Genomic DNA, 27610 nt, shown 5'->3' with positions numbered 1-27610 from the left:
CCACAACAAGGAAGATGTACCGTGTATCCGCTGAAACAGCTGCCATCTGTACGCAGCACGAGAGTGTGTGACTCAAGCACCAAGGAATGGGCTAAGCTCTGGAGAGTGCGGGACCCGAGTTCACCATTCTGCTTTACATCATCGCTATGCAGAGCAGGCACATGTAATACTGACAAAGCACGCACATTACAGCACAATCCAGAAGGTACAGCTTGCCACAATTTCAAGTACATTTCGTGCAATGAATGAATTAGTGGTGCAAGGTAGGATTTTTGGACTTTTAAGCACTGTGGTTAGCCAGCCCAAAGGCTCTACTTAGTCCATGCAAAGCCTTTAAAAGCTTAGAGATAAAACAGTCTGTAGCCATGTGCTTATAATATGCGGGGAAGCACGGCACATGAACGCAGCCATAGGCAGGGGGAGAATTGGGAGGCATAGGAAATTTCCAATGCTTATTACTAAAAGGGTTTACAATGTAAAAGACACCGGGCACCAACAAAGCAGTGATATACACAGTCCAGTCACATTAATGTAACCACCTTCCAAAATCCAGAATAACCCCCTTTGGCAGAGCGGACCGCTGCGAGACATGCAGGAAGAGAGGGAATGTTATGATGATGTTCACTGGGATGTTGAGCCATGCCGACTCCAGTGCCGTGTCCAGCTGTGCTAGGTTACGCAGTTGAGCATCCGTGGCTCAAACAACCCGATCGAAGTGGTCCCACAGATTCTCGATTAGGTTCAAGTCCGGGGAATTTGCTGGCCGAGGGAGTATGGTAAACTCATCCTGGTGCTCCTCGAACCACGCACGTACACTGTGAGCTTTATGACACGTCGCATTGTCCTGCTGGTAGATGCCATCATCCTGAGGAAAAACAATTCGCATGTAGGGATGAACATGGTCCGCAAGGGTAAATGCATATTGGTGCTGATCTATCGTGCCTTCCAAAATGATGAGTGCACCCAGATGGCTGATGACATGTGCCTTCTGCGATTGGTTATTTAACGTTGACGTCAAAAGTAGGCGGTGGTCACATTAATATGACTGGACTGTGTAGATGAGGTTGGTCTCGATACGGTGGCTTGGAAGGTTATGGGTTCACAGGTCTCTTTCCACAATTAGACCTTCAGATTTAGGCTGGACTTTGGCAATGTACCTACTATCATTATAATGTAGAACATGTAATACTGGAGGAGGCATCTTGTCCAAGCCCAGTAAACAAAGGGATCCTGATGTTATTGAAAGGGAACCTGTCACATTGAGAATGCAGTACTATCCATAGGCAGCCTGTCATAGAGCAGTTTAATTGCTGGGATGATGCCCTATGAAGTGCTCTAGTGCATTACAATGAGCACATCCTTGATTTTCCAAAAAGTTAAGCTGTAGGGTTATTCTGGTGTGTACAGATATATGTTCATGTCTGATAACATTATGTGATAGGGCAAGACAGTTTATTGCATGTATTTCAGGAGATCGCCCCTTGGCTGCTCACGCTCACCCATATCATTAGATGTATAGCAGCCAACCCACCTACCTAATGTGTAAGGGGGGCCTTTGCACTCTGTGAATGTCAAGGGATGGAAGGGCTGAGCAGGATGTCCAATGTACATTTAGTACACACATGTATGGGATTGGTGGGGTCGGGACCAACAGATATCTAATGCATATGGCAATTCTTATATGACCATCTATTCTTACTACTAAGCTGACTTACCCTCGAGGTCATCCCGCAAAATCGGAAGCTAAATGGATTCCACCTATTCTCTCCAGTCACGACGAAATATCACGTCGTCTATTTGAAGATTTTGCAAACAATTCCTTCACTCACGGCCACACACAAACTTCGGGGAAACCATGTCTAACACACAAAGTAGCTAAATCTACGACTGAGCATATGGCATCCATAAACCCAACCTTGACTTCTTCAAAAAGGAAAAGCTTCTCAGAAAGGTTGGGGGCTACTACTGACATCCACAGCTGCACGGATACGCATGTCGTAATGATCCAGGACAATGAAAACACTTCATGGATTGAGATGGACCTTGGGGACGGACCTGTGTATGGCTGAAGATGATGATGTCAACTGGAGCGTTGCTCAAACTTTCCCCTTCTTGTCTGAAAGCATGAACAGATGCCCCTACATTCGTGGAAGGAGCTCTTCTTTTCTTATAATTGTTCTCAGGCTGAGCACACAAATCATTCACGTAAGGAAAATTCCAGAAGACAACCCCCCACAACCCAAACTGGGGGTCTCCCTATGCTGCATATAGGACGATGATGTATATCACCCCATAAGGTCCTTTCCACTACACTACATCGCAGGGCACAGAGATGGCAGGAACACAAGGCACTGGTTAAAATCAGCCAAAAAAAAAGTTTGGATCAGAGGTTTACTATAATTTACAACACAGACAGGGAAGATTTCCTTTCCAAATAGCAGCTAAACTTCCATGTCACGAGGGACGGCCTTCCAGCCGCAGATATTTCCCATTCATCACTGGCTCCGTATGATCCGCAGTAATTAATTTGCGTCTTACACAATGCCTGGACGAGGACCAGCGACCATTCAAATTAACCCATGTGCTTAAAGGTTTTCGAGAGGATAAGATGTCAGGCGCTGGTCAGTGGAATAAAAAAAAAAAAAAAAAGGAAAATCAACAAAACAGCCAAAACCAAGCAGCTCCTGGAACCAGAACGCTATCCAAAGCTCTCGTGCTGCGTCTACGCCAATACGGCAGTCGACAGCCTAAGCTGGAGCGCTTATTGTGGCTAGTAAAAATTACAAAAAAGGGGAACCGTACTGCAGGAATAAAACAGGGCGAGGATATTACGGGCGTAAAGCCTCCGAGAATGGCCGAACTTTACAACATCTAGTGATTCTGCTGGAGCTTTGATCTACGGAGATTCACACAATAACCGAGTATACGAAAAAGGGAAAGTGACTGCAGAGCGACCGCCAGGAAACAGACCTCTCCTCCGACACCCCTTTACAAGAAAAATGATATGTGATGCCGGAGCCAGGGGAGTCCACACGGGGAAACACAAATGATTCTGGCGGGACATAGGTGAAATCCATCTTGTGGCAGAGGAACGTGCCAGGAATTTTGTACGGAGGAGTAATGCCTTACTGGGAATACCTGCGGAGCTAAAAATACACAGGACAACATTGTACATAAACCCAAATACTATGTGTGGTCTCCAACTCCAAGCACCTAACTGTAGTGGTCACTTATAGGGTCGCCATACAACCCCTTCCCACCCCACCGTCAATATGAAAACCCTTATTACGTATTTGGCCATCTGGACGTATCGTACAAAACAGAACTTCCAACCTAATTTATAGCAATAAGGTAACAAGGGGTCTTTTTGTACCATTTTAGACCTCACTATAATTGGCAGCCACGGGCATAACGGCATGCCAACAATGGCAGCACATGGGATGTTCAACAAAAGTCGTTTTATTGCACACACTGAGCTACATAAAGGGGTTTTATAGGAATCTGGAAAGAGGTTTTAAAAGGAACGCTAAACGTAAAAACGAATGATAAAAATAAAGAAGAAACATGGCCGCCCTCTCGTGTGGGTGTGAGAGAAAATGGTGCTGGCTGGCAAACAGTCCTGTAGAAATCCAGCAGAGAATACAGGGGTTATCTCTTGCTATCTGTTCCGTCTTTGACTAGAGACTTAATTGAGAAGGTGGGGCTTAATCAAGGGGGTTGGTCTTAATTTTATTACCCTATTGAAGCAAGGCAAAGTAGGGAGGCTCCTGCTCCAGCCAGTTGTCCTACATCCTGTTACAGGACTGGGAGGAGGAATAGTAGAGGACATGTCTAAGCTCAAGACATCAAAGGGTATCAAAGGGGTTTTCAATGGCAAATAGGGAAAGATCGGATTCCAATCAGTGATCAAGCAAAACTCATGATCGGCTGGAAAATCATCGGAAATCGAATTTTGAAATCTCAAGATCGGCTCAACCCTAAAAGTGACTTTTCCCATAGAGAAGCATTGAGTAGGGTTGAGCGATCGGGATCGGAAAAGATCGGTGATTGAGAAATCGGATTTTAAAATTGATCCTGAAATCTCAAGATCGGCTCAATCCTACTGGCAAACTGGAATACCCAGTAATGCTCACCTACCCCGGGTCCTCAGTTCCAGTGCTGGCTCCCCTGTCCATTCCCATATTGGATGGGCCAGAAGTGACACCGTTCGCGTGATCACTGGTCACCAGTCACGTCACTGTTACCCAACATGTGACCACCGAGGCTACTGATTGGCTGCTGCGGTGACCCGAGACGTTTTACTTCTGACCTTGGCAGAATAGGACAAGGGGCCTGACACCACAAAGGGGGAAAAGTGGTAGATTTTTGGAAAAGCAAAGCATACTACTGGTCATAGAAAAGATCAGTTTAGCCATGGGAGACAACTGATAATACCATGGAAGGAAAATTTCACCTATCCCACACTAGTCTCCTTAAGGACATTGCAAGACGTACACCTCTATTCAGTAAAACGGCGTACATTTTTGCCAAAATTTAAACAAAATCCCATAAAGAAAGAAAAAAAAACGTTGTCACTTTCTTTCCTTGTGCTTCCATCTGATTCTACTTTGGTACTAAACACACACTCACTGTACCAAGTCGCATTATAGAAGCAGTGAATTCGCCCTAGAGACATTTCAAGATTTTTTTTATGATGCTATTAACTGACCACCAGGTGGCGGCGTGTTAACTACTAAAAAAATTTCTGCGGAGCATGCAAATACCTGATGATAAAACTCAATAAAAGTTTATAATCTGGTATAAAACATCTACATTGCTACATACATGGCTGGAGGAGGATATAGTGACAAAAGCTCTGACGGCTATGAGCGAATATGTGCTGCAAATGCCTGTAAGTACAGGTCACAATGAATAACGGATAGACCGCCGCGTGCATTGCCCGCCATGTATCATTTCCCCATAAGCCTGTTTGTTTGATTAGACTTTACGTCGTCGATAATCTCCTTTGCCACTTTCAGCTTACGCAACACACTTAGGTGACAATCATTACTTCCACAAGACGGGTGAGATTATTAGCGGCTTACCCAGGTAGGGGATACAAGGAGTCATCTTCAAGCTATTGATGTAGTCTCTGAGCCGCTTGTAATTATCTTCTTTACTGACTACGTACTCCAGCTTCTCAAAGGTTGTCTTGTCTTTCCGACTCAGTAGCTGAAAGGCAAACATTATTATTATTAGGCAAAAATTACAACAGACGGACCAGAAGAGACAGATGTGAATTCTCCTCTGTGCCTGGAGAAAATCACTAAATTACAGAGATTGTAATAAGAATGTGCTCGAGAATTTGTACTGACTGATATAACATTGTATCTGGAAAATCAAAGAGGGTTTGATCAAAAGTAGAAGATTTAATACAGGTAAGGCTATGTAACACCACTGTGAACAGAATCCAACAAGCCGGGGGCAAATTTTATTGTAGAAGGGATTATATTTTAGTAGCGGAGGGCCATAAACATTTCAGAAAAGAATACAATAGTATGCAAGTACATTTACATTTAATTCCTACAAACCTATGCTGACTGTAAGGCAACTGGCTGCAGCAGCAGCTCTCCCCCACTGTCCCATGTGTCTCAACTAACAACTAACTAACAACTAACTAACAACTAACTAACAACTAACTAACAACTAACTAACAACTAACTAACAACTAACCACCTTGTTTCCCTGAAAATAAGACACCCCCCTTCACCTCCTGGACCACCTACAACCAGCAGTCATGCCGGGGCTCCGCTAAGGAAGCGCCGGCATGACTGCCGATTGTCCCCTGCTCCAGCCGCTGCATAAGACATCCCCCGAAAATAAGACAGGTCATATATTTCGGAAGAGAATTTAATATAAGACACTGTCTTATTTTCGGGGAAACAGGGTACTAACAACTAACAAACAACTAACTAACAACTAACTACCGTACTAACAACTAACAGACAACTAACAGACAACTAACAGACAACTAACAGACAACTAACAGACAACTAACAGACAACTAACAGACAACTAACTAACAACTAATTAACAACTAACTAACAACTATGAGATTAACAAGGCAGCAATTGAAATTCATATGGTATTGCTACAAAAACATGGATATGAATCCCCACTTGGGGTAAGAAGTGACAAAACTAATAGCATTGATTGCCCGGGAATGGTGGGGGCTAGAAAAAAAAAATCAAATTGTTCCAGGATAAATGAAGTGGCACCTATTAAATGGTGCCAAACGCTGGACTTGTTGGCGGTGATGAAAGTTCCTTTTTAAAACCTTAAGGTTTGTCCTCCAGTAGCATTGGAGAAAAGAGAACAATAGTCTCTTACCCTTTGCCAGATAAGTTTCATATCACCAGTGAAGCTACAACCTCTAAAACATCCATTGATAAGTTCACACCTGCATCGGGTGCCTGTTGTTCTGATCCAACGGAGAACCAGAACAATGGACCGAAATACGCTAAAATCGTGGACGTGTACAGAGACCAACATTAACTATGATAGGTTCGGTCGTTAAAGGGAATGCGCCAACCATGCAATATTCTCTTGTCTGGTGATTTTAAGCAGACAATGTGATGAAACCTGTAGGAATAATTGGTATAGATGGGCTGGAACATCGCAGTGAATAGCTTGAGAGGAGTCTTGATAAGAGACGCTCAATGGCTGTCTCTGGAGAGTCTCGATAAGAGACGCTCAATGGCTGTCTCTGGAGAGGATGTCCTAACCATGGGTCCACCGAGCACATTACCAATATCCGTCTCCTACTGACATCAAGGTCATCAATATTTCTGGCCTGGAAAATCCCTTTAAGCATCACCCCCTCATCCCTGTACCCAGCCATGGTCTAAACTCACTGTAAAGTCTTACCGACACACTCCGATAAGTAAATAGGAATTATTCCCCAAGCGCCAAGTAACTGCGTCCTGCCTGTCCACGTGTGCGGGGCCAATACACATACTATATTCATTACATCTCAAGAATAACAAGGGGTAATTGGCTATCCATACAGTGACAATTCATGAGGGCGCACAGCGACGCCAGTACTTGGGGGCGTCCAGGCCATGATATTACAAGGTAACAAAAACAGAAGCTGTTTATAGTCACGTCTTGTTTCCTTGCGGTGAATGCCAATCACATCGGGCCTGAAAAGAAGCTACACATAGGCAACAGCTGGTCGAAGCATTAGGGAAAACACCCAATTATAGGCTTTCGCTGAGACCGGCTCGGCTACCGACTTCTCTTGGGAACGGTCGGACGGGGGCCAGTTGGATGAGAATGGTTAAAATTGAAAAAATAAAATAAAATAAAAATTTATAATATACTCAGGGCTTAACAAAAGTGAGATACTCGGAAACTCCAAACCTGGAAACAACCACATGAAAATCCCGCTTTTATTGAAAACCAGACCACACTATAAAAACACTTGGGGTTTACCAGCCCTGGGGCCCTGACCCAAAATTTTCCTGGAGTGCTGGTCATAAAGAGCGAGCCTTGTAGTGACTTGGACTGCTGCAAAGAATAGACTCGGCCAAAGACAAAAAAAACTGACTGAGATTACAGATGTTCCCACACAGGACAATAACAGATTAGACGCATATCCAGTAGCAATGACTATTCATCACAACAGGATGACGGCAGATTTTTTTTTTTACTTCTGGGATTAATAATGCCTGAACAATTTTACATCTATAAATCAGGAAATAGCCAAGTCCTAAACCGCTGGAAAAATAAAACCATGACATGACGGATCTAATATACCAAGTTATGAGCAAACCAGATAAAAAGAGTTGTGCAAGATTGGCAAAAACAGCGCCGCTCCTGTCGACAGGTTGAATTTGGTATTGCAGTTTCAAGTAGTAAATGGGACTGAGTTGCAAACACTACACACAACCCGGTATGGCACTGTTTATGAAAGAAATTCATGTTTTTCTAATCCTGTACATTCAATTTTGTGACACTTTATTGCCTTTAGGTTATTTTGTCTGAATTTTGGTAACAATTGGTACAATATCTCTGATTATAAAATCACTCATATCAATGAATAGTAATAATAGTAAACAAGAAGCTTTGTAATATTTTTTTCCAGAAGTTTCTTTCTCCACTTATTAAAGGGATCCTATCATTAAAATGCAATTTTTTTGTGACTAACACGTAGGAATAGCCTTAAGAAAGGCTATTCTCCTCCTATCTTTAGATGTCTTCTCCGCACCGTCGTTCAGTAGAAATCCCAGTTTTCTTTGGTATGCAAATGAGTTCTCTCGCTGCACTGGGGGCGGGCCCCAGTGCTCAAACAGCATTGGGGGTGTCCCCAATGCTGCGAGACAACTCTCCAGCGACGCTTCTATCTTCTTCTGGAATGGCCTCTTCACGCGTCTTCTTCCGGCGCTGGAGTGAAACCACTATGCATGCGCAAGTCGACTTTGCTGTCGGGCCTCGGGCAGAGCCGACTGCGCATGCCCGCCTGGTGTAAGAGGCCATTTTCTTGTGGCCACTCTACTCCGCTTACTGTAGAACTGCTGTTTGAGCGCTGGGGACCGCCCCCAGTGCTGCGAGAGAACTCATTTGCATCCCGAAGAAAACTGGGATTTCTACCGAACGACGGCACGAAGAAGACATCTAAAGGTAGGAGAAGAATAGCCTTTCGTAAGGATATTCCTATGTGTTAGTCACAAAAAATTTGCATTTTAATGATAGGATTCCTTTAAGCTCCTCATCCTCACTCAGTAATTTTCGCAATACGAAACACGTCACACAGTTTTTTGACAAGGAATTCAAAGTCGAGCTGACAACAAAAATAAGCTGTGTGAATATCGCCTTGGTAGAAGTAGGGTGATAAGACAGGTTAAAGTGACAGGCAGGGATCCTGTATCGTCCAAGTGAGCGTCACGTTGTGCATGATCATTGTACGGCACCTATAGATGTCTAAGGTTAACTGTCACTATATGACTATGATTCCATATGGATACATACACAGAGACTGTGTACACAATATTGAGGTACGCTCATCAGATGTGGTATTGTAGAGATAGTCACAATGCTTATAGGATAGAATATTTTGGTAATAAGGGGCCTCATGGAGGAACACAGGAGTCCTGACCGCTCTAAATTATGAGCCTGCTGGGATCCCATACCACCATATTGGCTCTAAAGAGAAGTCACATCTTATTTTTATAGTGACGGTGATCATTTCCCAGCTGTAATGTCTCCATCTATCCTACAATGGCCTTTGTATACAGCAATAACTACTCTTCATACCTGGATGAACTGTGCAGTCTATGAGGTCACATCGTATACAGCTGCTCTCTATTACAGATTCTTCTTATTTCACACTTCTGTCATTTCTCCAAATCCCACATTCCCATCCCCTGGCTATTGATCTCTCTTTCGCTCTCCGGTAATTGAATCACTCTCCATTGCACCGTCCACCAGCGCCATCGCTCATATATCTATTCGCCACAATTCAGGAGGTCGCAGCCTTTAGAGAGCGGCCCCTTTACCCTCATGTCATCTCTACAGTATGGCTGTCACTATATCCCTTGACCTCTGCACCCGGCAATGCTTCTCATGGACGCTAGAGGAATGCAGAGCGAGTCTGTAACAGATTAACACCATCCATGAACTCTTCTCGCATCCCAGGAGCGGCCGAAACCTGACAGTCAGCGCACCAGTCCTCAAACTCAATTATAGAAGAATTACCACGCACTGCAAAGGCGGAGAGGAAGACTATCTTCACCAGGCCGCGGGTCAGCACACTATAATATTACATCAGATTATAATAGCAGTCTCCAATCACTAGTGCAAAACTACAACTCCAATATGGCCTATAGGCGGAGGTGATCGGCAATGCCAGGGGTGGTAGATCTGCAAGAGCAGGGGAGTCAGCAACTGAAGACCATTAGTTAATGTATTAAGAATACAAATGACTTTTTTCTATAAGGAATATTGGATTTTAATATTTTATTATGGAATCGTCATCTGTGCAATACTCCCAATGTCTATGGGTACCCAGCCCCAAAGTGGCCACTGTGTCCTCACAAGTGCAATTACGGGGTGTCCATACCGTTCCAGTAAAACCTGTACTTGTGACTGCACCGAATGCTTATGGATGGGGTGGCTTATGTACATCAGTGCCCATTGGCAACGTTGGATTCTCCATGCAAGCTTAGGTCAGCTCTAAAGCAACGTAGCATACCTTTATGCCATTGCGTGCTAGTGTATGGCATTTCTCTATAAAGCGCACGGCCCCTTTAACATTTCCAATGTCATGTTGTGATGATTGTTTCTTTAAGATTATATCTTCTTACAATGCCTGGTTACATGCCCTGGCAGGTGACTGTGTGCCAACAGAGGTCCCTTATGAGAGGACCCTTTCCCTTTTACATTAGGAGGCGGCTGCATGCAACATGGCACCCAACCAAAAAAAAAAATAAAAAAATCTGCAGACATCCACTGAGAACAAATGCTTAAATACAAGCCAACGAAGTCAATCATATTACTTACTGCCCACGTCTTGGTGAGTCGGAAGATCGGAGCACTTTGTAAGCCAGACACCACAGCCATTAATGCATGCAGGTTGTTCAGCTCATACAGCTTCTGTAGACACAGGAATTATACAGATTATAAAATGTACATTTTTTTGTTGTTCAACCATGTTCTGATGGTATTTTTTTGTCCGATCCTTTGCAATTGTATCAGCTTTATCTGGGAAAACTGAAGCATAAGACTGCACTGCGAATGCTCCTTATGCATTTATTTGCTGAAAATTTTGCACAACTGATGTAAGGATTTCGATTCAATGGGAATTGTCTGCATAACATTACACCTGCAAACCTTATACATTCCTAATGGTGCAAAAAACATTGCACGAAGGTTCCCTGTAAAAGACTGTACGGATAATCTGTTCGCCCAGGCCAGTATACATACGCAAACCTTGTTATGGTATGAATCTGCGTAGCAGAGTATGTTACTCCATACAATGGTATACCCATAAATGAAAAGATGTGCGCCACAAAAAAAAAAGCTAAATTAAAAAACAAAACAAAAACGACAGCCTATGATATTTACGCCTATACAGTGGGATACCTCACAGCCTTCCATCAAACACAGTCTTAGAGCAAGATGTAATTTCCAGGACTGATGTTTTTTGGTTCTGCATAGTAGTGAATGCTGCAATGCACAGGAATGGTTTTCCACATGGACTTATGGTTCAGATACTGAGATGTATTAGACCATATATCTCAGTGGTTAGCGCTGTATACTTGTAGCGCCAGAGCCCTGGGATCAAATCTAGCCAAGGTGTTTTGTATGTTCTCTTTGTGTTTGGATGGGATTCCTCGGGGTACTCTGATTTCCTCTCCCAATCCCAAGACAGATTTATAGATTGTGATCTCTATATGGGACAGTGACTGACTAGGTGTAAAGCGCTGCAGAATATGATGCAGAATAAATAAGAAGCGGATAAATTAGGGGATGGATAAGGAGACCATTTGAGGCGGCCTCCCAGTCTGGTTCTTCTGCACACATAGACATGAAAAACTATCTGTTTGTTGCAGATGCAACTTGGATGATATTTTACATGCGCATGTAAACCCGGCCTAAGACCGATTTTTTTTTCCCTCTGATTCCAAAGCTTTTAAGTGTTGAAAGAAAATCCTGCTATCACATACATCAATGTCTAAATCTTGGGTTGAGGCTCTGCGGGGATTTGCACTATAAAGCCTCTTTGCACATGCCTCCATAACTACAGCGAGAGCGCTCATGGACTCACAGGGTGCCTGGAAGCGTTTAATGGAGTCCGAGAGCGCTGCCAAATGAAGTGTTAGGAATAAATATTTATCCATGGGTGTCAGTATGCTAAGTATGCGGTGCCCATATCTTCTACTAAACACCGAGACGGCGAAAAGAAAACACTGCTGACATCTCTCACCTTGGCCGTTTTTATATAATGGCTCAAGACCTCTGCACGAATCTTTAGTGTTTGTGCGTGAAGGATCTCTCTCACAACCCAAAAGCTCACCTGCAAAGAGAAGAAAATGTATAAATATGGATTCAAGAGCGTAGAACAAGTGTAATGGGCTGTGAGGTTAATACGTTGGTGTTCAATGAGCCCTTTCAACGCACTATTTCTGAACGCCGCCCAACTCCTCTAGGGAGGAAACAGATGGGTACAGAGCGGACTAAAGGCTGAAAATCCGTGCACAAAATTACAGCTGGGTGTCAAAATAAGGTGTCAGCCCCATTCAGAGCTAAGGATACAAGTATCTAAGTGCTGGGACTGGCAGAACGGTATATAGGTCCCTGGCTGCTATACACAAGATTATAATGCTTACCCTTCGTTCACATCTGCATTTGGTAATCCGTTTGGGGACGGAACACCAAACGCATTTGCTGTGCAGTGACAGCACACAGACCCCATAGACTATAATGGGGTCCGTGTGCTTGCCGTGCGCTGCCCATACGAATATTGCGGACAGGAAAGTAGATTGTGAACTACTTTCCTGTACGCATGTTCTACGCAGAGATCTGGTGGCAAGCACACGGACCCCATTATAGTCTATGGGGATCTGTGTGCTTTTGCAGCACAGCGCTTGCAATTGTGTTTGGTATTCCATTCACATGCGGACTCCCCAAACGCAGATGTGAACCAATCCTTAGTGTGGGGACCCATATGAAGAAAGTGTTGTTTAAACACAATTTGATCCAAGTGTCTGCTAAGAACCTCCTGTTTATATGAGTAGAAAAAAAAAAAAAAAAGACTTCGGATATCGATCAGCTTTCTTTCGGATAGGAGATCATCATCAGATTGGTGGGGATCTGATACACGGCACCCCCCAGGATCAGAGGTTAGTAGGTGCTACAACGCCAGACATAGTATATAGTGTACAGGGCTGTGTATGTATGTATATACATGTATGAATGTATAGGCATGTATGAATGTATAGGCATGTATGAATGTACACTCACCGGCCACTTTATTAGGTACACCATGCTAGTAACGGGTTGGACCCCCTTTTGCCTTCAGAACTGCCTCAATTCTTCGTGGCATAGATTCAACAAGGTGCTGGAAGCATTCCTCAGAGATTTTCGTCCATATTGACATGATGGCATCACACAGTTGCCGCAGATTTGTCGGCTGCACATCCATGATGCGAATCTCCCGTTCCACCACATCCCAAAGATGCTCTATTGGATTGAGATCTGGTGACTGTGGAGGCCATTGGAGTGTAGTGAACTCATTGTCATGTTCAAGAAACCAGTCTGAGATGATTCCAGCTTTATGACATGGCGCATTATCCTGCTGAAAGTAGCCATCAGATGTTGGGTACATTGTGGTCATAAAGGGATGGACATGGTCAGCAACAATACTCAGGTAGGCTTTGGCGTTGCAACGATGCTCAATTGGTACCAAGGGGCCCAAAGAGTGCCAAGAAAATATTCCCCACACCATGACACCACCACCACCAGCCTGAACTGTTGATACAAGGCAGGATGGATCCATGCTTTCATGGTGTTGACGCCACATTCTGACCCTACCATCCGAATGTCGCAGCAGAAATTGAGACTCATCAGACCAGGCAACGTTTTTCCAATCTTCAATTGTCCAATTTCGATGAGCTTGTGCAAATTGTAGCCTCAGTTTCCTGTTCTTAGCTGAAAGGAGTGGCACCCGGTGTGGTCTTCTGCTGCTGTAGCCCATCTGCCTCAAAGTTCGACGTACTGTGCGGCGTTCAGAGATGCTCTTCTGGCTACCTTGGTTGTAACGGGTGGCTATTTGAGTCACTGTTGCCTTTCTATCAGCTCGAACCAGTCTGGCCATTCTCCTCTGACCTCTGGCATCAACAACGCATTTCCGCCCACAGAACTGCCGCTCACTGGATGTTTTTTCTTTTTCGGACCATTCTCTGTAAACCCTAGAGATGGTTGTGCGTGAAAATCCCAGATGATCAGCAGTTTCTGAAATACTCAGACCAGCCCTTCTGGCACCAACAACCATGCCACGTTCAAAGGCACTCAAATCACCTTTCTTCCCCATACTGATGCTCGGTTTGAACTGCAGGAGATTGTCTTGACCATGTCTACATGCCTAAATGCACTGAGTTGCCGTCATGTGATTGGCTGATTAGAAATTCAGTGTTAACGAGCAGTTGGACAGGTGTACCTAATGAATGTATATGAATGTATATGCGTGTATGAACGTATATGCCTGTATGAATGTATATGCGTGTATGAACGTATATGCCTGTATGAATGTATATGCCTGTATGAATGTATATGCATGTATGAAAACATACATTTTTAAAGTGCTAAGTTTTATTATTTTTTATTTAATTGGTTTGCTGTGCTTAGAAAAGGAAAATGACTGCAAAAATTGGCTATCACACGGGATATTTCTTTAACGATTTTCATTTTTTTTTTTTTCCCTCAATTTTTCAACTTTGATGGCTAAAAGCATTTCATTACATTAACCCAAAATCAATAAAGCGGCTGAAGACCCTATAGAATAATAATGGGCAGCATTCCTCTCCGACACAGGTCCTCTTATACGCCAACGCTTTTTATTTTATGTTCCTAACGTCACAGTCGGGAATGGAGCGATCTGGAGTTTTTCAGCGAAAATATTTCCAATTGCCCTTTTTTTTTTTTTTTATGAAACGTCTATAGAGTGGATATCCCAATCTTCTAGTTACCGCATAAAGCGTAAGGAAAGCTGAAGTTAAATAATGAATGTTATTTCTAGAAAGAAAAACGTCTTGGAAACAGGAACGGTAATTTCCTGAGTGCAAGAAATGAAGTCTGGCTGCTAAAAAAAAAAAAAAAAAAAAAAAAATAAATCCTCCAAGCAGCTCACCGGGCTATTTGGTTTTATTGATCGTTCCCCACAGAAATAAAAGTTTGTCGTCGACTTCACTTGTTTAATATAAATTCTATTATGTGTCAGGAAGGTGGGATATTGTCAGCAACCAAAAGCAGCTCCGTTCCTTTAATACAAATCTGCCTAAAGAAATCCATAGTCTTACACTCCATCCTCCGTCTCGCACATAGACTGGAGAAGTTGCACTGCCTAAGGCAACATTCACACAATGGAGTCCTGCACTATGTTGTGAAAAAACAAAAGTGCATCTCCAAAGGGTAATCTGATTTCACAGATCCCTCAGACATGAATCTATTGAGCCATCCGTAAACTCAGCCCAAGCTATAGCAGGTTCTAATTTTTCTGGGATCTTTCACATTGACTGTTTAAAGAACGGTCGTGTGGCTAGATCCACTATGGTCTATGGGGCCATGTGCTAGTCATTAATACAAGGGCTAGCAGATGGCTGATGAATAGTGTCTTGTGAATGAGGCCCTAGAAAGCCTGCCACTAAGGGTTGGTTCACATTTGCTTTCGAATTTCGTCCACGGAGAGTCCACATGGGGACGCCTGAACGGACTACCGAACGCATTTGCAAGCAGTGTGCAGTGAAAGCACACGGATCTCCATAGACTATAATGGGGTCCGTGTGCTTGCCGCCAGATCTCCGCACAAGTCATGCGGACAGGAAAGTAGATTGTGAAGTACTTTAGTACTTTCCTGTCTGCATGTTTCCTGCTGAGATCTCGCAGCAAGCACATGGACCCCATTATAGTCTATGGGGACCCATGACCCATGTGCTTTCACTGCACATCGCTTGCAAATGTGTTCGGTATTCCGTTCAGGGGTCCCCATGCGGACTCTCCACAGACTGAATTCAAAAGCAAATGTGAACCAACCCTTAGTCGCAGGCTTTCTAAGGCCACATGCGGACTCCCCCGAATGGATTACAGATGCAGACGTGAATGAGGCCTTAGATCGCTGTGGATCCAACCAGCAGAACAAGGGACCAAGATAGAATTAATGGAGAGGAGGTAGTGAAGGAGAAGTGATATTTTTCAATAAATTTGTGTGTGTATTTTCAGTGTCTCCTATCCCTTTCAGAAGCTAACTCCTCCACTTTACCATCCATGATTGCAGTTTTGCTATACCTTTTGCTCACCGTGTTTTACACTAAGATTTATTAGTTGCGTTTTCTTCCCGCTGTGAATTCGCACACGTTATCACATATTACACATTAATAAAATCACTATGGTCGGTGACTCACTTGATTGAATCTTCTTGTAAAGGCCACAGCGTTCGGTGCGGAGCTATACTTCTCCTTTTTGTTCCACCCACAGCTTGATAATTCCTATGCACAAAAAGATAATTTATTACAACCTATAGAATCACTTACTGTATTATTACATATTGTGAGCCTAGTCATTTGATCTAGGATGTAATAATTCAGAAATCCTGGTCACCTGGCACCAAAACAGACAGAGCAGATACAAAAACAAATAAGCTAGGGGCAACACGGTGGCTCAGTGGTTAGCACTGCAGCCTTGCAGCGCTGGAGTCCTGGGTTTGAATCCTGCCAGGAACAACATCTGCAAGGAGATGTATGTTCTCCCCGTGTTTGCATGGATTTCCTCCCATTCTTCAAAGACATACTGATAGGAAAAAATGTACATTGTGATCCCTATATGGGGCTCACAATCGGCATGAAACACAAAACAAACAAAAACAAATAAGCTCTAATACTAATGGAGAACACAGGATAGCCACTGACAATCAATGAGGTCCTACCTGTGGAGCTCCACCAATCTAGTAGCTATGTTATACCGAGTATATAGGGGGGTCCTGATATTACCACATTACTACACATAGTTCTAATACAGTTGGTCAAATAAAAGCCCTTGTGAGCAGCTTGTTATAGTGGCTGTTAAACTGATCACTACCTTAGGATACGTTCTCATCTGCGCTGGAGTCTCCATTGTAAACTACATTGCATTATCCACATGAAAATCTGCACAAAGGACTTTTTTCTCCACAAGTTTCAGTTTTAAAACAATGGACCCCCTAAGGGCTAGTTCACACGGGGGGTGGGTTTTGGCCCCCAAGAGTTACGTGAGAGCCACGTCACTCTCGGGTCAGAACCCGCCTGCCATGACTGTCTCGGCTCCCGACACTCACGGCTTCCTCCCCCCCGGAGTCGGCTCAAATGAATGGGCCGACTCCGAAGGCTGATGCCGCCAGGTGGAAGCAGCGGCCCGCCGAGCCACTGAAACCACCTGAAGAGATGGCAGGCTGCTTCTTTTTTCCACTAGTGGCAAAGAGCCGATAGTCGAAAACTGAACACTAGTGTTTCACATAGGGCCCCAATGTATGGAGGTGGATTTTGAGGCGAAACCAGCTGTCAAAATACGCTCCATTGGTCCCGTGTGAACTAGCCCTTATAGTCGATGGGCTCCGCCGGACTCCATTGTGTGTTATTGCTATTTTAGCAGTCCTCCACTCCATTGTCATGACCCGACAACAGACCAGAACAACGGAGAGCCGACGCTAGTATGAACATAGCACCAACATATTCTGCAGTGCTGTACAAAGCTTGTCATTACTCATATTAACCTGTTGTAGAATATAATCATTATTATGTAGAATCTAATCACTTTTGTTTCTATAGGGGCCTGTTCACACGCACTTGACATGGTTTCTGATGTTGGAGGAAACCCATGCCAAAATGGGGAGAACAAACAAACTCCATGCAGGTGGAAGAAGACTGAGAAAGGTCAAAAGAAGATAGACACAGTAAAACAAAAAAACAAAGGCATCCGACATATTTACTAACAAAAGTGAGCGTGGAATAATGGAAACTCTGATCCGGAGAGGACACCTCATGGTCCATAGCCAAAGGGGGAAATGTGGTATAGATTACCGCTAACAGGAGAAATTCATCCTTTCAGCTCCACTTGAGAGCCAACATTTTTCCAACCCAAATTAATAAAAATAAACACCGCAGCGGCTACAAGGTAACTCTATAGCTCAGTCGGTGTCTTAACCGGTTGGTGACTGGATGCGAAACCTTCCAGGCTGCGGTGTATAACTTGTATGGTCCATCCTAAGAGAAGGCGATCAATCTTATACTTGTGATGGAGACCAAGTGCAGATACCCTGCTGGACAAGATGTGTATTACAGCAGTAACGTGTCTAGAGTCAGTAACTCCAGATTTGGGCAGGGCGGCCACGATCATCTCCAGAAATTATTTACAGGGAATCTTTAGCTAAAGGTCTAAATCGTTCCCATATGTTGCAGCGTATCTCCGTTTGCTACATAATGGCAGGATAGAAGTAACACAATTTATTTCCTGTTCAGGAACTTCTAACCCTTCTCTGTTTTCTTTCCGAATCTGTAAGATTTCTTGGGTAGCCTCTAATGTTTCCTGTTGCCCAAGAAGGAAGCAAAGGAGCAAAGATACAGATCCTTGGGCCTTGTGACAGCGAGATATTCATGGTAGACATGTTTAATGGATCAGTAGGCTGTCATTCACTTAAAGCAGACCAAGAACGTCTTTGGGTTTTCTAGGCATACCTTATTTTCATTAGTATAGTTGCCTATGTCCATACTCAGTCTTCAATGACGAGCGTGGAGCGGACTATAACACAGACTTTGGACCGCCATCATGTGGCTGTACAAATGATCAAACCATTGACTTTAACAACTAAATTGCCCGGTCACAGGGGAAATTTGGTTGCTAAAAGTAAGAAAGTCCAAAGAGTTTGCGCAAGTTGGCCACAAGTTTCTGAACTTGCTAAAAACTGACATTTTCAGTCGACCACCAAGAAATTACCAACATGGCCAATCTTCTTTTGGCAGATGACAATAGGCCGTCTCGAGCGAACATTTGTGATGTTGCCATTGCAGACCGTCCGCCATTTCAGCTGACAAAAATCTGGGCCAAGAGCAGAATTGAATCGAGCCCCCCACTAAACATGTCCCATCTATAATACTGATGTCTAATGTTCTTGAAGGTCCTTTGCGCCCCCTCAGGCTCCCTATAGCTATCCCCAACTGTGAGACCCCCTCTATAGCAGCTTATCCACCAAGAACAAGTATCTTGAAACCCATTAGATCTGATTCTTCATTTCCGTAGCATCTTATCTGTAAGAAAATATAAAAACCCAAGAAAGATAGGACATGGCAGAACCAGGGAAGACTGTAGCAGTGCAAGGGAGGGCGACAATGTAAAGGAACTAATCCTGGTGAAGAAAGTGGGCTGATAAAATTCTATCACCAAGTATAGGATTTCACAGTTCTTCAGCTAAATCAGGAGGAGGATTAGTTACGGCTTATGGAAGCCAAATGCTCGACACAAGGAGACTCCTCCAGGCACAGCGAACGAAATATAGGAGCAATGTTATAGATGAGCGGAGCAGTGAAGTGGTTAAATGCATATAAAGGATCACAGGGCCCCAAATACTTTAATATATGCATATTTTCCAGAATTTATGAGCACGGAGGCAAAAAGAGAGTAAGAGGATGTCAAAACAGAGTTAAGACAGTGGAAAATGTTCAGGATTCTAGACGTTAATTCCATGAACTACTCACCTCCGGCTGGATGGCTTTAAAGACCGGCATATCCATTAGTGTTATCTGACCCTGCAAGAGAGAGCCCAGAGGATTAGGCGAGAGGCGCGCAGGTAAACAGGAATTATCTGAAGATGATGTATGCGTAGGAATAGTAAGTGTACTGGATCTCCTATGATGTTCAGGCCTCCCCGCGGGGTCTGACAGGTTTATAGTCAGGAGCTGGGAATCCATAGAAACATGAAGTCACCGGACCCGAGCTGGCCGATAACCAGTCTACACATAGGAGGGAACATCACTATCAGGACTGTAAACACACAACTTAATGGGGATGTCTAGTTTAGGAAAAACATGCCCTATATATCTGCGACTTCAGTGACATGACACTTATTCCCTATCCACAGGATAAGATGTAACTGTCCGTAACAACGCAACCCCTTTAAGTCGTATCCTGTCCGTAGGATACGTGATAAATGTCTGATCGCTGTGGGAGAGGCCCAAGTTGTGCACTTGACTATCTGTCAGTGTCAAAGATTGAAAACACGTACGACTATTGCTCCCAATCACATGAGGGACACAGGACCGCCAGCGAACAGACACCGATCAAGTAACCAGTTGGTACAGAGCTGTAGCAACACCCAGAGAAATTTAGGGACCCATATCGTACCTCCAAATGCCTCCTCTCTCATACTGAGGCATTAGGAGTCCTCCTTTACTTCATACGTATTACTATGGAATCTGGATGACACCGCTGAACCCCCAATAAAGTAGTAAAGGAGGGCTGGAGGACTGAAGATTTTAATGTTTCTAATATTTTGGATCAAAGTGGAGGGATCAGCAGAGGAGGACATGTCAGTATGTGCAGCCCTAGAAGTATGTCCATCTTCTATACGGCACATAAAGCATTGCATGATATGATTGACACATTCTCATATAATATACACACACACAGTAATATCTACAGATACATATTAGAAGCGTTTTGCTAAACTCCTTCCATCCAGCCCATTGGCAGCCTTCTGTACATATAAGACTTGTTTCAGGTCCAGGACAGATGAGCTGAAGGTTCTCGCTAGGATTACAAAACTATTTCTAAGTCTCTGAGAATCTCGTGAGCAGCCAAATGGAGAAGACTTCCAAGGAGGGGTCAGACTGCCAAATGTATACAAGTGGAACCCCTCCAGAAAGTCAGAACACATCTTCAAGTGACTCTATAGTCACAACTATACGTCTGGAGACATAACACCTTAGTCAGGACATGGGCCAAATCCCATTCATGGGAGGAAATCATCGCTGTCCAAGAGGAACCTTGATGTTTGTCCCACAAAGACACCTGGAAGACACCAGATGTTTGGCAGAATTCTCTCAGGACAGATGAGTCAAAGATGACCCAGGTCCCAATGTCTGGCGTACAGCAGAAAATGCATTCTATGGGAAATAAACGTGTGACTGTTTGCGGATGTTTTGCTACCCATTAAAAACAAAATTATTAATTCTGTTCAGAAAAGTTTCTTTAAAAAAAAAAAAAAAAAAAAAAAAAACATATCACTGTGACCTACTAGAAGACCCTATACACCGCATGCACATCCCTCCTTGTCAAACCCATAGCAAAATCAAAAAGGTGGATGCGCTGAACTAACCGACGTTCCCCTTTATTTCTAGGCATCCTGAGCATGCGGTCTATAGGAATCTGTGCAGCCTACACGCTTTCTATAAATCAGTGCACCGCATGCTCCATTCTCAGAAGAGGACAGCCTCATAGAGACAAATGTGTACACTACTCTGCCAAGTGCTTGCGTTGCTTTGATTTAGTAATCGGAGGGGGTCTAAGCCTCTGGACCCCACCAATCAAAACCTAATACATGTCAGAAGTCTGCACAACTGCTGGGTACCCCTGCTATATCACTCAAATAGCCTGTGCAGCCTCTGGAGGACCAGGAGTATAGAGAGATCTCAATGAACACCCTGTAATGTTTCATTTACCCAGTGGTGGCGCTATCAGGAATATTACACGATCACTCTGCACAGTTTATTTTAGGGAACACGCCAAGAAGAAAAAATTTCCAAGCTGGACAATGCCCCTAAAACCAAACAGTGACGTCCCTTGCATGAAGACGGATTATCCCCATTCAAGTGCAGAGATATGGGACAAGCTCGGGTGGGTAAAGGGCCTGCTGTGCTGCACATATGGTAGTGATCAATCCTGACATGTAACTTTATAGGCTGGTATTTTATAGTAAGGAACCACAATCTCTCTATGTTTACTGCACGCTGAGCGGAAAGAACGCCCTGCAGAATAACTGGCACCGGCTTAGAATAAATGACAACCATTCACAAACGGCAGCGGATTCCATAGTAAATAGCGCCTCTGTTTTTATGTAGGTTTCACGTTTACGGATTATTGCTGAAGTTAAAACAAGCATGCGTTTTAGGATCTGTATTGTGGCTGCAAATATTCTACCACTAGAGGGCGCTTCGGAGAGGACATTCTACTTATACATTGTACTTAAAGGGATTCTACCATTAAAACCTTTTTTTTGTGGATAAGACATTGGAATAGCCTTTAGAAAGGCTATTCGTCTCTTACCTTTAGGCGTGGTCTCCACTGCGCCGTTCCTTAGAAATACCGGTTTTTACCGGTATGCAAATGAGTTCTCTTGCAGCGATGGGGGCGGGCCCCAGTGCTCAAAAAGTGATGAGGGTGTCTCCACCGCTTCCAGAGAAGTGTCTCCAGCGCCGCCTCCTTCTTCATCCGCAGCGTCATCTTCAATGTCTTCTTCCGGTGCAGGCTTGTAACTTCTAGGCAGCGCGCCTTGAGTAGAGCAGACTGCACAGGCACAAAGGCCACGGGAAAATGGCCACTAACAATACGCGGCCATTTTCCCGTGGCTTGTACGCCTGTGCAGTCTGCTCTGCTTGACGCCTAGAAGTTATGAGCCTGCGCTGGAAGAAGACATTGAAGATGACACTGTGGACGAAGAAGGAGGCAGTGCTGGAGACAATTCTCTGGCAGCGGTGGGGACGACCCCCATCGCTGTTTGAGCGCTGGGGCCCGCGCCCATCGCTGCGAGAGAACTAATTTGCATACCGGTAAAAAACGGTATTTCTAAGGAACGGCGCAGTGGAGACCACGTCTACAGGTAAGAGATGAATAGCCTTTCTAAAGGCTATTCCGACGTCTTAGCCACAAAAAAAAGGTTTTAATGGTAGAATCCCTTTAAAGGTCTTATACAGCAGAAAAAAACAACTCAAAGTGGAGTGAACATCCATTCTAATACTGCCTAGATTTCCCACCAGTTCCTAGCTCCAATTTTTATTTAAAAAAAAAAAAAAAAAAAAGCTGCATGAGGGCTTGTTTTTTGCAAGGTGAGCTGTAACTTTTATTGTCACTATTTTGGGTTATGTAAGAATTCTTTTTATCATTTTTTTATTGGGAGGTAAAGCAATTGAAGAGCTCAACGGAAAAATGGCCTAAGTCCAAAAATCAATATTGTGAGAAAAACTAAATTTAAAGTTTTAGCCTAAAGCAAACGGGCATTATTGTGGAATATATCTATCCAATGTAATCAGCTAATGAACACCGTTAATCCTAATCATAAATTGTATTATTTATTAAAAAAAATGCAGCTTTATGTATAAATATTATTTATTTAATATTATTAATTACTACTATTATTAAACGATGAAGAATAATAATTACCTGCCTCCCTTTTCGGCGCTAAATATGTGCAAAAGTCGATTTAGAGCCTTTTAAACAATAAGACAAAGTTTTTACACTAATATAAACAACAGACCGGAAGTCACGATTTCAATGAAAAAATGACCAACAAGAGTGAAGTAAGTAAGTTTGTATTGGACTTAGGCCATTATTCCATTGAATGTAAATTCTTCTGCATTGAAATATATGGACTTAGGTCATTAATCCTAGGTACCTTGTAAACCCAATGCATAGAACGAGGTACAAAGAAGCTTTCTAGGTAATAATTTGAAATATGACAAAATGTGGACTTAGGCCATTTTTCCGTTGAGCTCTTCAATTGCAAAAATAGCAATTTCGTGATATTTTAATAGTTATTGACTTTAAATTTTACAAAATCAGGGGTTTTTTTTCTTCATATTTTTAAATGTTTTCTTGATATTTTATTTTTTTTCTAAAGCCCCCTTTACTATGGACTATAATATACAAAGCTTACAGTAGAACTTAATTTTTGCACCAAAATGATATAATAAAATGTGCAGATTGTCTGTAATGGACGGGGAAAGATCTTACAGCATATTCCTCTGGAGTGACCATGAGTACGTCGAACACGACGGCATCAAAACTTTTCTTCAGAGCAGCCGAGTCTTTGTCGCTCAGGGATTCTGAGCTGCTGCTTTTCTATAAGGAAAAGAAATTGTGGTTAGATAAAACAGGTAAGGCCTAGTTCACAACTGTATTTGGTATGCCGTCTGGGGGGTCCCCGAACTCATTGGTAAGCTGTGAGCATTATAAGCACACGGACCCCATAGATTATATTGGGTTCCGTGTGTTTTCCGCGGTCTCCATATGAGTTATGCGGACAGGAACGTAGTTCATGAAGTATTTTTCTCTCCACATGACTCGTGGGGACACCACGCAGAATACACATGGACCCCATTATAGTCTATGGGGTCCGTGTGCTTTCATAAACTCACCGCTTGCCAATGCGTTCGGTATTCCGTTTGGAGGTCCCCACGCAGACTCCCCGAACTGCATACCGAATTCAGATGTGAACCGGGCCCGACAGTTTAATACATTAAAGTTGACCTCACACCTACAATAACTTGTTAGGCCTACATCTAGTCTTCGTAACCCACATACACTCATACATCTGAGCATGCATGTATACATGGATACCTCCCTTAAGGATTGGGCATTGAAATTCAACATGCTAGTTACATTAAAAAAAAATAAAATAAATAAAATTAGAAAAAAATTCTTAAAAAAAATACGTTAAATGTAAAAACCAGATTTAAAAATCGGGTGCTGGCCGGTGACCCCCTCACCTCTGAGGCATTTGCTGTGAGAGCAGTGTTGCTCGACTGGCCGTTCATTAGGTCCATTCTCCCGGCACCATTAGTGCTTGCTCCCTCTTCAAAGTGAGCGAAAAACTTTGATCATCTCATCTCCATGGAAGTAAAAGCATCTTCATTACACTGCAAGGAGACAAACAGGAGCCATAAGTGGCCAGAAACACGACAATAATGCAGGAGAGAATGTAAGGAACGTGAACGCATCATATACAGGCCGCACTGTGATCCTAAGAACTGAACTCCATTCATCCCAGTGACTGAACGCATTGACTACATAGACCTATTCCAAACCCTGGTGGCCCGGGAGAATTTTCTTGGGTCAAAGGTAACAGAATGAGTTTCTATATTTATCTTAACAACTGGTTTCATTGTTCAGCGTCAGACCACGGCTCGGAGGAGAGCAGGCGATGCTCTGCAGAATGCAGATGTGTACGGATAAACCTAAAGGGACATTACAATGAGTAGATGGATGGAAACAAATGCACGAAACCACTCCATCGGCATACGGCCAGATGCTATATACTGAGATGGTATACATCCTAATATACAGTAAAGCCAACCACAGGGATAAGAAAGCATTGAGCAATACATATTAAAGATGGCACAATGGGTAAGATCCAATCTGATATTTTTGTTGCCATGTCCCAGATACAATGAAGCATAAAGCAGCGTTCTGCATATGTACTAGATATCACATTGCAATCTTGTAGAAAAGGCCCTTGTAGTCTAACCTTATACCGAAGCAATGGCTCCCGGCTACTGACCGCCATCTGCATGCTTACAGCACCACCTACTGGAGAACCTGGGATTCTCCACATAACTGAAAATACTGCAAGGACCAATAAATATTACTATGAAGAGTAGATAAATTGGGGCACATTGTAATACTGGGTTAGACCAGTCGGCAGCCTCCAAATGACCAAATCTCTCAGGACACCATGAAACTTTGATATTTCACGAGGAGACAGGGCGCAGAGAAGGGACGCAGTGACCACTGTTCATATACTGCTGGCACAGTATGAAAGGATAGATACACACAAGCTATAATTCAAGAAAAATGGCCGCTTGCACAGTAAGTAAGTGGCCATTTTCTTGTGGCCTGTGGGCATGCGTAGTCAGCTCTGCCCTAGGCGGGAAGACTAGAAGTTTGACCGCTTGTGCCAGAAAAAGACGCATTAAGAGGTTGTTCCTGAAGAAGATGGAGGCGGCGCTGGAGATTTCTCTCGAAGCATTGGGGATGCCCCTAGTGCTGTTTGAGCGCTGAGGACCGCCCCCAGTGCTGCGATAGAACTCATTTGCATACCAACGAAAAACGGGATTTATATTGAACGGCGGTGCGGAGAAGACATCTAAAGGTAGGAGAAGAATAGCCTTTCTTAAGGATACTCCTATGTGTCATCGAGAAAAAATTTGAATTTAATGGTAGAATCCCTTTAATACCACACGCCTGGCCTGTTACGGTGCTGCCCCCTCTCTGTGCCTCTGGTTATAGGGCAGCGCACAGGTTTTTACAACTAAAATAAATCCAATAATACATTTAAAAAACAAAACAAAAAAAACCTCCATAAAACAAACTGTTTAGAACGCACCCTGGTGGCATCAGATGGCAGCACAAGTCCTTAATACTGACCTATGTGGACACACATGCACATGGTGTGCCGTCGTGTCCATGAGTCCTTACACTCTTCTTTCATGGTGCCAGGAGATATAGAAGTGCTAGACATCCTAATAAAATCCACAACATATTGCAATGCTCCAGCTGCCATAAGACGCCTCAGTCACGCCATGTAACATGTCAGCTCGCCGCTGTACTGCTTGCTGGATTTTGACAGCTTACTGGCCCTGGCATGCTTCACAGGATATTAAACAGGGGGGAATATATGTATGCCATTTGTCATGCAAAGTAAATGACAGCTCTGTAGATCGGAGGACATCTGTGTCACACAGCGCGTCGGGGCTCAATCACCGGCAGATACAGCAGATTTGTAGTTTCAGCAAGTAGAGCAAGAGCTAACCAGGACACTGCTGTACAGGACTATGTATATGGCGGTATTCTTCCCTAGACGTACGGCTTTCCAGGATACTGTACACCAAGGCCTATATCCATAATAAACCTGACTAGTGGTAGTAGAGGGTGTAAGATACTGAGGCCTACAACAGCGGAGGCCGATAGCCTGATAACTATTTCCCCCGACCCCACTATATAATATCAGCACGTTCCTCAATAGGGAGATGGGAAAAAGCAGATCCCAGACAGATCTCCTAGGCCATATAGATAGTCAACATGCCCAATCTTTCTTTTCCCTGACATCTGCCATCAGTGGAAGAGTTGGGACAATCCGCCATAGACATAAGATGGTCATTCTGGTGTTCATATGTCTAAGGGCCCCTATAGGCCAGATCCATAAAGAACGCAGTCATGCGTGTTAGCTTCTAGTAGCATAGTGGATATTCACCAAATCGTAACCCCATGTTGTGAAAAACCCCAGAACGGGTAAGTTTTGCTACTCCATCACACAGACATGGCAGTAGCAATAACAACCTATTACTTCTGCAGCGGCACCGCTAAGATCAGAGACAAAATCAGCAGCAGCGTCCCCGGAGTAACCCCGACCTGACGCTTTAATACGGGGTAACACAATTTTCAATCATTTCTAGTAGGAAGCAAAAAATTTTTAAATAACTCTGAACATTATTACATAAAAGGTAAAGTTGGGAGTTAGGAGGAGGCCTGAGGAGACCAGACTTGTACAAATGGATTCCTAATAATATCTTGTGACTAATTTACACAATAGGAACAAAGCAGTAAAATAATGAAGAAGTCGCGCCCCGCCGCCATCTATAAACAGAACCGGCTCCGAGGACAAGTGTTTAACGCTGCGCCAGATGTAAAAGAAACACAGCCGGAGGCAGCGCCTGATAACAGTCTGAGAAAACATTTAGACAAGGAGAAGACACGCCATATTTCTTAGTCATCGCAGGTAGCGGTGGAGGTGAAGCTTTTGTATTGCACGGCCATTACACAGCCTTGTGGGGTACAATGTCCGCACCGTTCACTACCGCCGATACTACCTGCTACGCTGTGGACGGTCACCCAGGCC

The 27610-nt window shown here is 43.6% G+C and overlaps 1 protein-coding gene across 2 annotated transcripts in view; it reads right to left on the bottom strand.

Annotated features, from left to right (window-relative positions):
* The window catches only part of RALGPS2 (Ral GEF with PH domain and SH3 binding motif 2), a 111993-nt gene that overhangs the window by 54390 nt on the left and 29993 nt on the right, over positions 1–27610 (bottom strand). For both annotated transcript variants that reach the window (XM_075287454.1, XM_075287455.1), the window contains exons 2-8: positions 24483–24632; positions 23728–23835; positions 19479–19529; positions 16158–16241; positions 11966–12055; positions 10540–10632; positions 5085–5211 (exon numbers count right to left, since the gene is read on the bottom strand). In XM_075287454.1, coding sequence (XP_075143555.1) covers positions 5085–5211; positions 10540–10632; positions 11966–12055; positions 16158–16241; positions 19479–19529; positions 23728–23835; positions 24483–24539 — 610 coding nt within the window. In that variant the 5' untranslated portion in view covers positions 24540–24632. The remainder of the gene's footprint in view (positions 1–5084; positions 5212–10539; positions 10633–11965; positions 12056–16157; positions 16242–19478; positions 19530–23727; positions 23836–24482; positions 24633–27610) is intronic.

The sequence above is a fragment of the Leptodactylus fuscus genome, chromosome 9 (assembly GCF_031893055.1).
Source record: "Leptodactylus fuscus isolate aLepFus1 chromosome 9, aLepFus1.hap2, whole genome shotgun sequence".
NCBI lineage: Eukaryota > Metazoa > Chordata > Amphibia > Anura > Leptodactylidae > Leptodactylus > Leptodactylus fuscus.
The sequence above is the reverse complement of the archived record's forward strand: the minus strand, read 5'-3'. Positions and strand labels throughout refer to the sequence as shown.